This window comes from Netta rufina (assembly GCF_964035555.1).
Source record: "Netta rufina genome assembly, chromosome: 7".
Lineage (NCBI taxonomy): Eukaryota > Metazoa > Chordata > Aves > Anseriformes > Anatidae > Netta > Netta rufina.
The window spans coordinates 28,518,378-28,530,250 of NC_140130.1; the positions used below are offsets into that span (position 1 = coordinate 28,518,378).

Here is an 11,873-nt window from a genome sequence, read left to right on the forward strand (position 1 = left end):
GCAGTCAACACTGGGTGCCAGGGCACTCCGGGGGCTCACTCTCACTTCACCCATGCATCCCCCATCTTTCAGTCTCCTCTGTTCCCATTTCTTCCCCACCCCGCCTCACACATACGGGGCCACAGGTAACTTGTGAAACTTCCAGGTGCAGGATTGTGTGTGTCAAATGCGTGCCGTCATTACAATCTCATCTCAAAAGGAGCATCTTGCAAGCCTGCCAGCACCCCCTCCAGCTGCTCGTGGCTTTGGGGTGGGTGTTGGTATGGAGTGGGGGGCAGGCAGAGCCGTCCCCATGGCACAAGCATCCCCTTGGGACCCCTTGGCCCTGCTAGGATGGGGGGAGTGGGCTCAGCTCCTGGTGTCCTCCGGCCCCTGCCCTATCGCTCTGTGCCGCCTCGCAGGATATGTGGCTTTGTCTCGGCTTGGTTTTAATCCTTCTCCTTTGTGTGTGTGTCACGCAGGGCAAGAAGAAGAAGAGGAAAAGGGATAAGCAACCAGGAGAGACCAACGGTAAGTAAAAATAAGTCTAAATATCTCGCTTAGTGGAAGTGTGGCAGTCCCGGTGTGACGCTCCTAGGTTCGGGGGAGGTGGGCTCGAGTCTCCTGGCCTCACGGGGAGCCGGTCCCTTTAGCAGGCAGCCTTTTTTTAATGCAGTCTAGTTATTTACACATTACTGCCCTTCTAAAACTAGTAACCAAGCCATTGCATGTAAGAGCCTCTTGTGACGTTAGCCAAATTTATTCCTAGTAATTACCCAGCCTTTAACTGCAGATCCATAGTGGTAATGCCTATGCTGTTGTTGATAAAGTTGTCTGCTTATTTTGCGCATATGTGTGTGCGTGTACGTACGTATGTATGTGTTTGGTATTAATTTGGGCTGTACCTGTATGTTCTGATGCATGCCTTACAGTGGTAAATCGCACCCATTTTAAATTAAGGAGGTTTGCCATTCTATATAGGAAATTAGAAATACTGCATAGGCAATCTCATAGTCAATTCTGAAGAAGCCCTGACTTAATTTTTTTGAAGCCTTTGTATAATTTGTTCTTTTTTTTCAGAACACAGCGAATGTTTCCTAAATCCTTGCCTTTCACTTCCTCCGATTACAGGTGCTAACGTCATTTTGAGTCATTTAAAATAGTTTATAAACTGCTTTTTAATTTTTTTTTCCTGCCATTATAGACTTTAACATTAAACACTTATGACATTAAGAAAAAAATACCATCCACACGTTTTTATATTTATTATCTATTTATCTTTATATCTATTATATGTTTGATAGTATTTTTTTAATTTTGTTTTCGTCTTTTTGTAACAATTGCTATTAAAACGTAATACAGTAAAATAACGCAAGAGTTGTACTAACTGTGCAAATTGAATATGCAGTATTTCTTTAAAGAGACTGATAAAGAATGGAAGCAAGTCAGTAATGAACCTCCTTAATCTAATGGCATTTTTCATGGCTCCCACTAAGTCTTCTCACATTAGCATGCGTACGCATTTTTTTATTATTATTTTAGTTTTGATTTTTTTTTTTCTTGCATTTCTGCTCAAGCCTATTCATTGCAATTCACTAGCTCTACTAACTCAGCACCTTGCCATGCTTTACGTTTTATTTTCTGGCTGATACTAACATGCTCATTTCGCAATCTGCTTATTCTTATCCATTCTTTTAAATACAAATTAATAAAAAGAAATAAATTGAATGTTATTCCAAAAGCTGCATTATCCCAGGAGATATAATTTCCTTTTTTTTTTCTTTATTTTTCTCTTTTTTTTATTTATTTTTATTTTGTATCTGAGTTGAAGAAAAAAGCATGTTCAGGATCTAACTTCCATACTCAGCTTCTTTTCTTCCTTTTTTCCCCTCTCAAAAAAGAGAATAAAAAAAAAACAACCCAAATAAATCTCGCCTGAAACATCCTGTTAGACCAGCCACAATGACTTTCCTCTACCTGCTCTTTTAAAAGGGAAAGAAACAGTCCTTTATAAAGGGATACTGCAGCTTTAATTGCAACAGCTAATTTCAAGAGTTGAATAAAAATGTGATTATCACTTTTTTAACTTTTAAATCAAAAGTCAATATTTTGCAATTAATAACGAGGACATTGATTTTTATTCCCTTTTTTATTTTTATTTTTTCCTTATTTTTATCTTTCTCTTTTTTCTCCCCTTTTCTCTCTCTTTCTCTCTCTCTCTCTCTCCCCCTCTCCCCTTTCTTTTTCCTCTCCCCCTTTTCTGCTCGCTTTTCTTGAACTCATTCAGACCTGAGCGCTCCTAAGAAATGCCGAGCGCGCTTTGGCCTTGATCAACAGAATAACTGGTGCGGCCCCTGCAGGTGTGTATAGTTTTCCCAGACTCGCTATGGCTGATTTGCAGCTGGTTTATTTGGTACTTTCCCCTTTTTTTCCTGCCTTGTTGCTTTGTAGCTCTGTGTTGTGATCTAGAAGACACAAGGGAGTGGGACACTGCCATGAGTTATCGTCTCTCTGAAAAGGTTTTGCTTATTTTTTTTCGTTGGTTTTTCTTTTTTTTTTTTTTTTCCTTCCTCTTTGCTGCTGCTAGCCAAAAACCCACTGTAAAACAGCATCAGCCTTAAGCCTCTCTGATCCCTGGCTCAAACACAGCCCTGCCCTCCCGGCCTCCAATCCAGGAAAGTCACATTTTCGTGAGGCGCCCCCCAAAGCCCTCGGTAGCACGGCACCGAGTGCGGTGCCGACGCCGGACACACGCACAGCAGTGTCGGAGATTTTTGGTTTTGTTTTGGCTCATTGTCAAAGTCCTGTTTATTCATGCCCTTGGTATGAGGGGAGATTACCAAATAAAACGGAGGTGATTAAAACCTAAACGTAGCTGTAGCTAAGATTACACAGTCCAAATGAGCTCTATCCACCATTGTGTTGTATTTTTTGTGTTTACCTTATGCTAACAGATGCAAATACTCCAAAGAAGTGTCGGGCATTGTTCGGGCTTGACCGACAGAGTTTATGGTGCAAACCATGCAGGTATAATACTACCCATTAGGCCTTTGGGGAAATAAAAGCAATCTGTCCTCTTAGTGCATTTGTGTGATTTTATTTTTTTAATCTTTTTTCCCCACTCCCCACCTTTCTCTCTCCCACAGCATCAATTGCTAATAATCTTTGATCCTTGGAATTTCTTGCTAATTTAATGCCATTTTCTCTCTTTCTTTACCAATAACCTCTCCCTGGTGGTAGAACTGGGAACAAGAAAACTTGAAGTGCTTTTAGCTGGCAGTTGGTTTTGTCGTTGTTTTTTTTTTTTTTTTCCCCTCCAGATTGTCAGCAAAAAAGATTATTTAGCTGGACATCTATATTTTGTCTTTTGTTTGGATCTATGTCTGCTGCCTCCAAAGGCTGTTCTGGGATCTGCAGCACTAGTATTTTTCAAATGATTATAGATATAAAAGCCAGTGTTTACAGCTTATATTCTAAGACTTTTTTGGCATTATTTGCAAAATTAAATCCCTACCTATGGGTTTATATGCCTTGGTAAGGCTTATATAGATAACACTTTTTTTAAATGATCTGATGTCTTTTTTTTTCTCCCTGAAAATATTTTTTTTTCTAAATTTTATCCCAGCATGTGAGCTGTAAACTCTTGAACTCTAGACAAAACTAATTCCAACTTTAGTAGGACAGTTTCCAGCATTAAAAGGAGGTGAAAGACATCAGAGAGCCCAAATTTCGACAGCCCATGTTCTACTGGAGTTTAATTTCATGTATAACTCAGTACATGCTTCTTTCTTGGTGGAGGGATACCGAGTAGTTCTTTTCTCATTCCTTTTTCCTTATATGATCGCATTTGGTTAAATTTGTTGTTTCTTTGTTCTGATACAAGCAGTCTTTGAATTTGGAATATTATGATGGTAGGTATTTCAACCCAAACCACACTCTATGTGTAGTGATTCCTCTCCCACATTTTCCCCTCTTACTCATGCCAGTCCCATGTGCTTCATCTCATTTAGAATGTAGATCAGATGTTCATCATATTTTGTGTATGCACGCAGTCTTGTTTGTGCTTAGTGTCGAGGAAAACATGAACCAGGGGTGGTATTGTATGTCAAAATACAAGATAAGGCACCAAAAACGTCCCATTTGAGTAATGCTAGTACTGGGTGTCGGGGTTGAGGTGTTAGATACCAGTATATATGTTAAATGGGTTTTGAAAGTTGTGGTTTCTTAAAGCTTAAGGAAAGGAAAGGAAGAAGAGTTCAGACCAGAAAAGCTGAGTAAGCACTTTCCCTGTGTCAGGAGACTTATGCTGACTGAAGGCTTAAACGCCAATGCAGTGTTTAATTGGGCTTTATTCTGTGGTTAATTTACTACATGCTCTCAACAGATATTTGTGTAGTCTAGAGATACAATATCTGAAGCGTGGTAAGCTCAGTATGCCAAGCACTAGAATGGGGGCACATCGTGTTTGTGTTGCTTTATCTTTCCCTAGCAGTTTAAGGAAACGTCAGGCTTTTAAAACTACATTTTATCAGCAAGGGGACTTTTCCTGCAGTCTGTGCAGCACTTAGGTTACACACCAAGCATAAACCCTCTCTTAACTTATGCCAGGTTTTGATCAGAAATCTTTGCTGCACATTAGAGACCACTCCTTTAGATCTATTTCAAAATTAGTTAAGAGCAGTGCAGCACCTTTCAGCGGTATAGTTGATAACTGGAGGCCTACCGATATAGTTTTTTTGTTTGTTTTGTTTTCTTGTTGTTTTAATGCATGGAGGCATTTTGTTACTGGGTAGATTTTAGAGCATTTCTTTCCTAGCTGTGGTCCTAACCATTAAAACATTGCATTTGATAGCATGGTAGTTTTTGTAGCGCATCCTAGGAAGGTGCAAAAGATGTGCAGTTTGCTAGTACAACAGAAACTGAGACATCTTTGCCCACAGCAAACAAATAAACCCTTGTCGTCATCTGTGGCTTTCACTCATGGCAATTGCAGCATTATTGGCTTTTCTGATGCTGTCCTGGGGCTAGCTGCAACAGCAGCATGAGCTGGATCAGCTCTGTAGGTGCGTGCCATACCGATACAGTGAGTGACACTTTCAGAGTGGCACACAAGTGCTTCTAAGAGGGGATAGGTAGCACTTTTGTTTCTGCTTTAAAGACAGCAAAACTGAGGCACAAAATGTTCCCCAAATGGTGACTTGCCCCTTTCACCAGGGTTGCCTGAAGCCATTTGCTTCTGGTAAAATTTGGCTTGCAGATTTTGGGGTTTTACCCATCTATTTATTCTGGCGCACCTAACCCTGTCCCATGCATGACCACATGGTGGGAATGGCACAGGCTGGGGATGGAGAAGTGTCCTCTCTGGAACCATCAAGATTTAAGTAAATGGCTTTTCAGACCAAAAGTGGCCACTATTTAAGAGTTTAACATAAAAAAAAATAAAAATAAAAAAAAAAAGAAACAGAGGAAACATTCTGCTACCTTAATCCTAGTCAAAGGGAAATTATTTAAGGTAACAAACCAGTGTTTTTAGCTCTAAAAGAGTTGTTAACTCTGCAAACTCAGAAAGACAGCTCTGTGGTAACCTGATTTAAGTCTGCTTTGCCATGGGAAACCCCTTCTTTCAGGCCACAGAACTTAAAACAGTATTAGCAAAATCATTCTTAATTTTTGGCATACCAGATTCAAATTGCCTCCAGTGAAATAATTAACTGCCTTGTAGGTGCAGAGCAACCCAGCTGAATAACTTCTGGACCACCGTCAATGAGGTGGGCAGAGTTTGGGTCTCTGCTTGCAAATTATTTTAATTAGGGGGAGAAGGGGGAGATGACAAGCCCTGCAGTCTCCAAATTGTGAAAACCCACCTTTCCCCACAGGTGTTATCAGAGAAATTTGTGAACACCAGTGCTCAGCTTTGCCACTGGCAGCTGTACAGAAAGTCCCACCATGAATTTGGGGTCTAGCAGCATTGCGCAGTTGAGGCTAGGAAGTGGTGAGGCAGAGGCGAGGAGCAGCAGAACTGGCCCTAGCCAAGTGCCAGAGGCTTCCCGAGCTGTTTGTTGATGGTAGAAGAATTAACAGGTTCTGTTTTGAGCCCACCAAGTTAATTTTTTTTTCCTGTCTTTTAACGTTGCTCTAATAAAGCATGGTTTACAGCCTTCACTTGCTGTCTTCTATCTTTCTTCCTTTCTTTCTTTTTAACATTTAAGTTGCATGGATGTCTTTAGTTTTTTAGCATGTATTGATCTGCAGGCTAACGTGGTTATAACTCTAATAGCCCTAACCCCTTACCTTGCCATGGGGAGCGTGGAGCAGAGCCCCAGGCTGTTCCCCGATTCACTGGAGGAAGGGATGTCACAGCACTGATCCCCACTGCAGTAGGTGGAGAGATGGGGTGCTGGGGGAGCTCTTCCCTACCTGACCATGGGAGATGAGATATCCTAACCCCAGGCTCCAGCTGGTTAGATTTCCCCTGCAGTCTAGAAACATCTAGCCCTACTGCCTAGACAGAGAGGACCTTGGATTCATCCAAGTCAAATGCAGTCCCCATCCAGAGGGGAGCAAATTGGCTACCAGAGACGGAGTTAGGGCACCTGAACGAGTGGGAAATTTCACCCAGCGACGTTCAGCTTCTGCGCCACACTCGGGCGCTTCTCCTGATGGAGTGGCTGAGCTAGCATGAGGCATCCCTGAGGGGGAGAGCAACATATTCCCTCGCATCAGCGGGTTTGTGCAGCCTGGCCGAGTGTCCAGAGTTTCTGCGGCAGAGCTGCTTTAGCCAGACGTGGTCAAGGACCCGGGGCTGTGTGGCAGTGGTCAGCACTTCCCATGGCAAGCATGCTTGTGAGTAGGAGGGCTGGAGAGCTGTCATTAGGAGGGTCAAGGTGGCCACTGAACGTCGTTTTGCCAGATGCTGTGGTTGTTTGCCTCATTATTTCTGTCCTGCTGCTAGAATTGTCTTGCATACACTTGGCAAGAGAGATGGTGTGAAACTGTCATCTGTTTTCATCGCTCCTTTACATTGTTAAGTGGACAGAGGGAGGAGAAAAGATCTCTGTCGGGTCACTTACTCATTTATTTGAAGATGAACGGCTCTTATGAGGCTCGTATTTCCCGGTATGAAATAAGTGCCATGTTGCTCCTCATCCTTGTGCCTGTCGTCGTGCTCTTCACCTACTGAAATTGGATCCCACTCTGAAGCTCCATGGATGGCCTCTCAGAGGAAAATTCCCCAAAACGCAGACAAGCAGCTTCCCAAATCTACCACTCTCCCTTGAAACAAAAAGTAAAACTGAGTCAATTTAAAGCCACAACCTGCAGGCCATACAACCAGTTATTCTTGTTATTTTGGATCATACTCTATTTATCCTGTTCTTTTTCTGTTTTGTTTTTGTTTTTGTTTTTTTCTTTCCTCTTCTGTTCGTTTTGTTTGTTCGTTTTGTTTTTATTTCCCCTCTCTCGTTCTCTCTATTATATACTCCTCCTGTCTGACTCTGACGTTTCTGGATTTGGTGTGGTTCCTAACAGAGGAGAAAGCAATGAGCAGTAGTTTGCAGCCGGCCTTGCCTCCCGGGGCAGAGCACCGTAAGAGACGCCAGGTGACGCAGGTGTAGAGATAGCCCCGCTGAGGTGGACAGCGCTGGGGGACGATCAACACACCCAGAGTTCTTATTTTCTAAGGATATATACATAAATATTATTATTTTTTTTTCTTTTCGGGAGGAAAGTGGAGTCTATAGATCAGCACAGTGGGCTCAGAAACCCCGTACCCAATTTTATTAGCCTGAAAGTAAATAAGTAGGGAAAGGAGGCGGCCTGCAGAGGAGGGGGACGAAGAGGCACTGGGCAATCCCTCAGCAGATGGTTAGCCCAGGGGGTCCCCGAGCGGATGGGGTGCCAAGGACGCCCCAGCAGCCCCCCAGGACGGCACGTAGGGCTGGGGCGCAGGCGCTCAGAGCCCCGCGAGCTGCCTGGTGGCTCTTTGCTCTAGCAAACTGTCTCCGTCTGCATCCCTGCCCTTCACTCACAGAGCGCTCTCTCCCTGTTTCTAGGAGAAAAAAAAAGTGCGTTCGCTACATACAAGGTGAAGGCAGCTGCGTCAGCCCACCCTCTTCAGATGGAAGCTTACTAGACTCTCCTCCGTCCTCCCCCGCCATGCTCGCCTCCCCCTCCAGAGACTCGAAACCACAGACTGAACAAACGCAACCCCTCTCGCTCTCCTTGAAGCCCGACCCGCTGGCGCACCTGGTCATGATGCCGCCGCCATCCTCGCTCGTCCTCGCCGAGAGCGCTGCGAGCAAGCCCGGCGCCCTGCCTGCCGCCAGCTGCCCCAACGGGGCCCTGGACCACGCGCCGGCCGCCCTCCCGCCGGCCGCCCCCCTCGCGCAGCCCTCCACCTCCTCCCTGCACCCCCACAGCTCGCTGCCAGGGCCGCAGCCCCAGCCGCTTTCCCTCGTAACCAAGTCCTTAGAATAGCTTTAGCCTCTGTCGCCCTTTCGGTTTCCTTCGGGGGGGTTGGATTCTGTTGGGAATTCTTTTTTTTTTTTTCTTTCCATTTTTTTCTCTCTTTTTTTTTTTTTTTTTTTTGCTTTCCTTCTCCTCCTCGTCGTCGTCTCCGCCGTTCGTCGTCGTTTCTCGGTTTCATTTCCAGTTCGTGCCACGTGGCTACATTAGTTGATGTTTTATCGAGTTCATTGGTCAATATTTGACCCATTCTTATTTCAATTTCTCCTTTTTAAATATGTAGATGAGAAAAGCCTCATGATTCTGCCAAAATTTTTATCAACAGCTGTTTAAAGTCTTTGTAGCGTTTAAAAAATATATATATATACATAATTGTTATGTAGTTCCAATAGCTTAGTTTTAAAGACTGATTTTAAAAATTAAAAAAAAAAAAAAAAAAAAAAAAAGAAGCAATTTTGAAGCAGCCCTTGCCGGAGGCATTGGTTCTTTATTATTTGTATTAAATACGAGCTTGCGAACCAATCATTTTACATCTGGTTTTTAAACCTTTAAGGGCACAGTGAATGCAGTGCCGCTACTACTTCTTTTTTTTTTCTTCCTCGTGTGAAACAACCTTTATTGTGATGTTACTTGTTATTGTTTAAATGTACAGAAACAAAGGGTTAAAAAAAAAAATGTGTTAATATACCTTGTTCCATGGTGTTGTTCTTTTTGGGGGAGGGAACGCTACTCAACAATTAAAAGTATCACAACGCTATTGGACCAGTAGTATTTATTGCTTTAGAAATTGCTTGTTGTATCTGTATGTTGTCCCTTTTTAAATGTTTTTTTCCTCTTTTTTTTTTTTCTCAAAACATTGTATAAAGTTTTTTTCCCTTAGTGTAAGCATCTTATATATAACAACTCATTTGTACAAGGTTTTTAAGTTTATATATAAATGTGTATATATATATTTTTTTCTGGGAATTTTGTTTTTTTGATTTCCTTTCGTGATTTTGTTTTTTTTTTTTTTTTTCTGTATGAAACACAGTTGCCACCAAATGGACATTTGCAGATGCATTTTTCAAGGATCAATAGTGTAAAAAAAAAATTGCTTTAAAAGCCATTACACGTGAAAAGACTTGAAAATTTAGCAAGGGAATTTTTAGCAACGCTGTTTGAAAAATAGCAAGGTCCAAGTGTCTCCCGTTCAGAACTGCAGCTGGATCCCCTGCGCCATTAGGACTGTAGGCTGTGTGCAAAATTTTTATGTGCCAAAATTCTCAGTGACTTTTAACTTTTTCCCGACAACTTTATTATTTTTTTTAATGCTGTAATTTTTTTGTTCATCATGTTTTGCTGTGATGTTACATAGGTAGATATGTATGTAGTTTTAATGTCACCTATAACAGACGTGTTTGGTAGCAGATTGTCCGGAAAGCATTTAAAATGAAGAGGTATAAACCCTTAAGGGCCAAATTCTGTATATTAGATTATTCATAAAAGGAAAATCAGACTGCCACTTTTATGTACACTTACTACATACAGGTAGGTAGCAAACTTAAAACAAAAAAAAAAAAACTAGGCATGTTGATGTTGCAAAAAACGCTGTATAAAGCTGAAAAATTGTTCATCTGTTCATTCAGTGCCATTGTAGTTGACATGAAGCGATTGTAAAACTGTCTCAGATTTTTCTCTGGTTTATTAAGATGCTAACTATAACATTTTTTGTGAATACTTTGAATGTTTCCTAACAGTTGTGATGTTACTGTTCCGTTTTATGCTCTTATTCCGATTTTCATTTTTAATGGTTTGGAAGCCATTTTTTGTAATGAATAAATGTTCATGCTGTACAGTATCTGTAGCATGCAGTTCTGGATTAATAAAAGCAACTTAGTATGTGCAGAGAACGACTTGTCAACTCATTTATGCGTTGACTGCATTTTATTTGGGCCAAAACAATTGACAGCCCGAGTGGAAAATTCCCTTGAAAAGCTGCTGCGAAAGCTGTGGTGACTCCCCGGCAGCTCAGCTCCGCTTGCATGAACTGCTCTGCCTCTCTCAACTTGTCCTGCTGCTGCCTCACTGCAGCCAAGCACCCGTAAATCCACACTGCACGAGCCCTCTACCCGCTCAGCAAGCTTTCGCATGAGCAGCAGCAGTTGAAAATGACTTTTATTTCAAGCAAGTTGCACACGATTTGGCAAAAGGCAAAGAGCATGTGAGCTAAAGTGATGTCCTCCTGCCGTGACCCTGACTAGGGGACAGGGGACGAGGGCTGATGAGAACTTGTATTTTAAAGAAAGCCTGGTCATCCCACAGCAGGGCTGGTGCACTACAAAGGTCAGGCAGGAAAGCTTAGGTAACCCTGACCAGTCAGAGTCCTTGTGCTGGTCTCAGGGTTTGAGGATTTGTCCTCCTGGACAGATCTGAGCCCATTTCTGCATTTAGTTTTTCTTACGCAATGAGCTCTTGCAGCACAGCTTGCTCTCAACACTGAGCAGCCAGCAACCCCCAAACCACGCAGCATCCCCCAAACGCAGTAGTGCCCACAGATGCTGCACAATGAGAGTGAACACACATGCCTCTGAGCATGTTATAAAACGGTTGGTTTGCTTGGTTGTTTTTGTTGTCTTTTTTTTTTTTTTTTTTTTTTTTTTTTTGGATTAGGGACTTTGGCTTCATGATTTCCAGGAATCTCTCACAAGTGGATGTCACCATGGCCCCCAGTCATGGAAAATCTCAGCTGTAGTAATTTCTACAATGGCACTCGAGGGCAACTGAATGCAAAAGTCTGCCAACAGGCACACTGTGCCGCCGCGCTCGAGTGTTGCTCTTGTAGTGTTGCTTTTCTTCAGCCGGTCTTGATGAGCTCTGCGGGAAGGGTAAGTATCCCTCCTCATATGGGCAAAGGGAGGCACTCCGCAACATGGGCAGTGAAGCGATTTTCTGCAAGGACATGGGAGTGGGGCCGTGTCAGGCCATGTCCCGGTGCTGAGACCCTTCACCCTCTGTCCCCAGCAGCTGCAGGGGCTGGGTGCTGTGGCCGGGTGTTTCTGATGGGCAGAGGGAAGCTGGTCGGTTCTTCCCGAGGCAGAGAAGAGGGGAGCCACTTGGATGCCGGTGCTTTGCCTCCACTGGTGAAACCAAAACTGGACACAAAGTGATTGTACCTAGCAGGAGGGGCAAGGACGTACCAGGTGAAGTACTTCATGCTTAAGCAGAATACTTAGTACTTTAAATTCCAGCAAGTCTTTATTATTATTATTTTTAAGGACTAGTCTCCAAAGCCAGCAGCATGTACATAAACCTGCAGGAGGTCCCAGGGTCCCCCCCTCCAGCCGCTCAGGGCTCACACGCGGTGCAGGGGCAACGGGGCTGCCATGAGGTAAAGGATGTCGCTGGAAAGCCCTCGTACATTCGGAAATGAGGACGATGCTAAATCTTGCTGT

General features: G+C 43.1%; 1 protein-coding gene across 7 annotated transcripts in view; it reads left to right on the forward strand.

Moving 5' to 3' along the window:
* The window catches only part of TCF7L2 (transcription factor 7 like 2), a gene marked incomplete at its 5' end in the record, with an annotated part of 176,823 nt that extends 166,530 nt beyond the window's left edge, over positions 1–10,293 (forward strand). For 2 of the 7 annotated variants that reach the window (XM_084289961.1, XM_084289962.1), the window contains 4 exons: positions 462–510; positions 1,060–1,110; positions 2,267–2,339; positions 8,031–10,293. In XM_084289961.1, coding sequence (XP_084146087.1) covers positions 462–510; positions 1,060–1,110; positions 2,267–2,339; positions 8,031–8,454 — 597 coding nt within the window. In that variant the 3' untranslated portion in view covers positions 8,455–10,293. Of the gene's footprint in view, positions 1–461; positions 511–1,059; positions 1,111–2,266; positions 2,344–8,030 lie in introns of all 7 variants that reach the window. The other 5 variants (XM_084289965.1, XM_084289966.1, XM_084289964.1 and 2 more) reach the window with 4 other exon arrangements.
* Between the last annotated feature and the right edge of the window lie 1,580 nt (positions 10,294–11,873).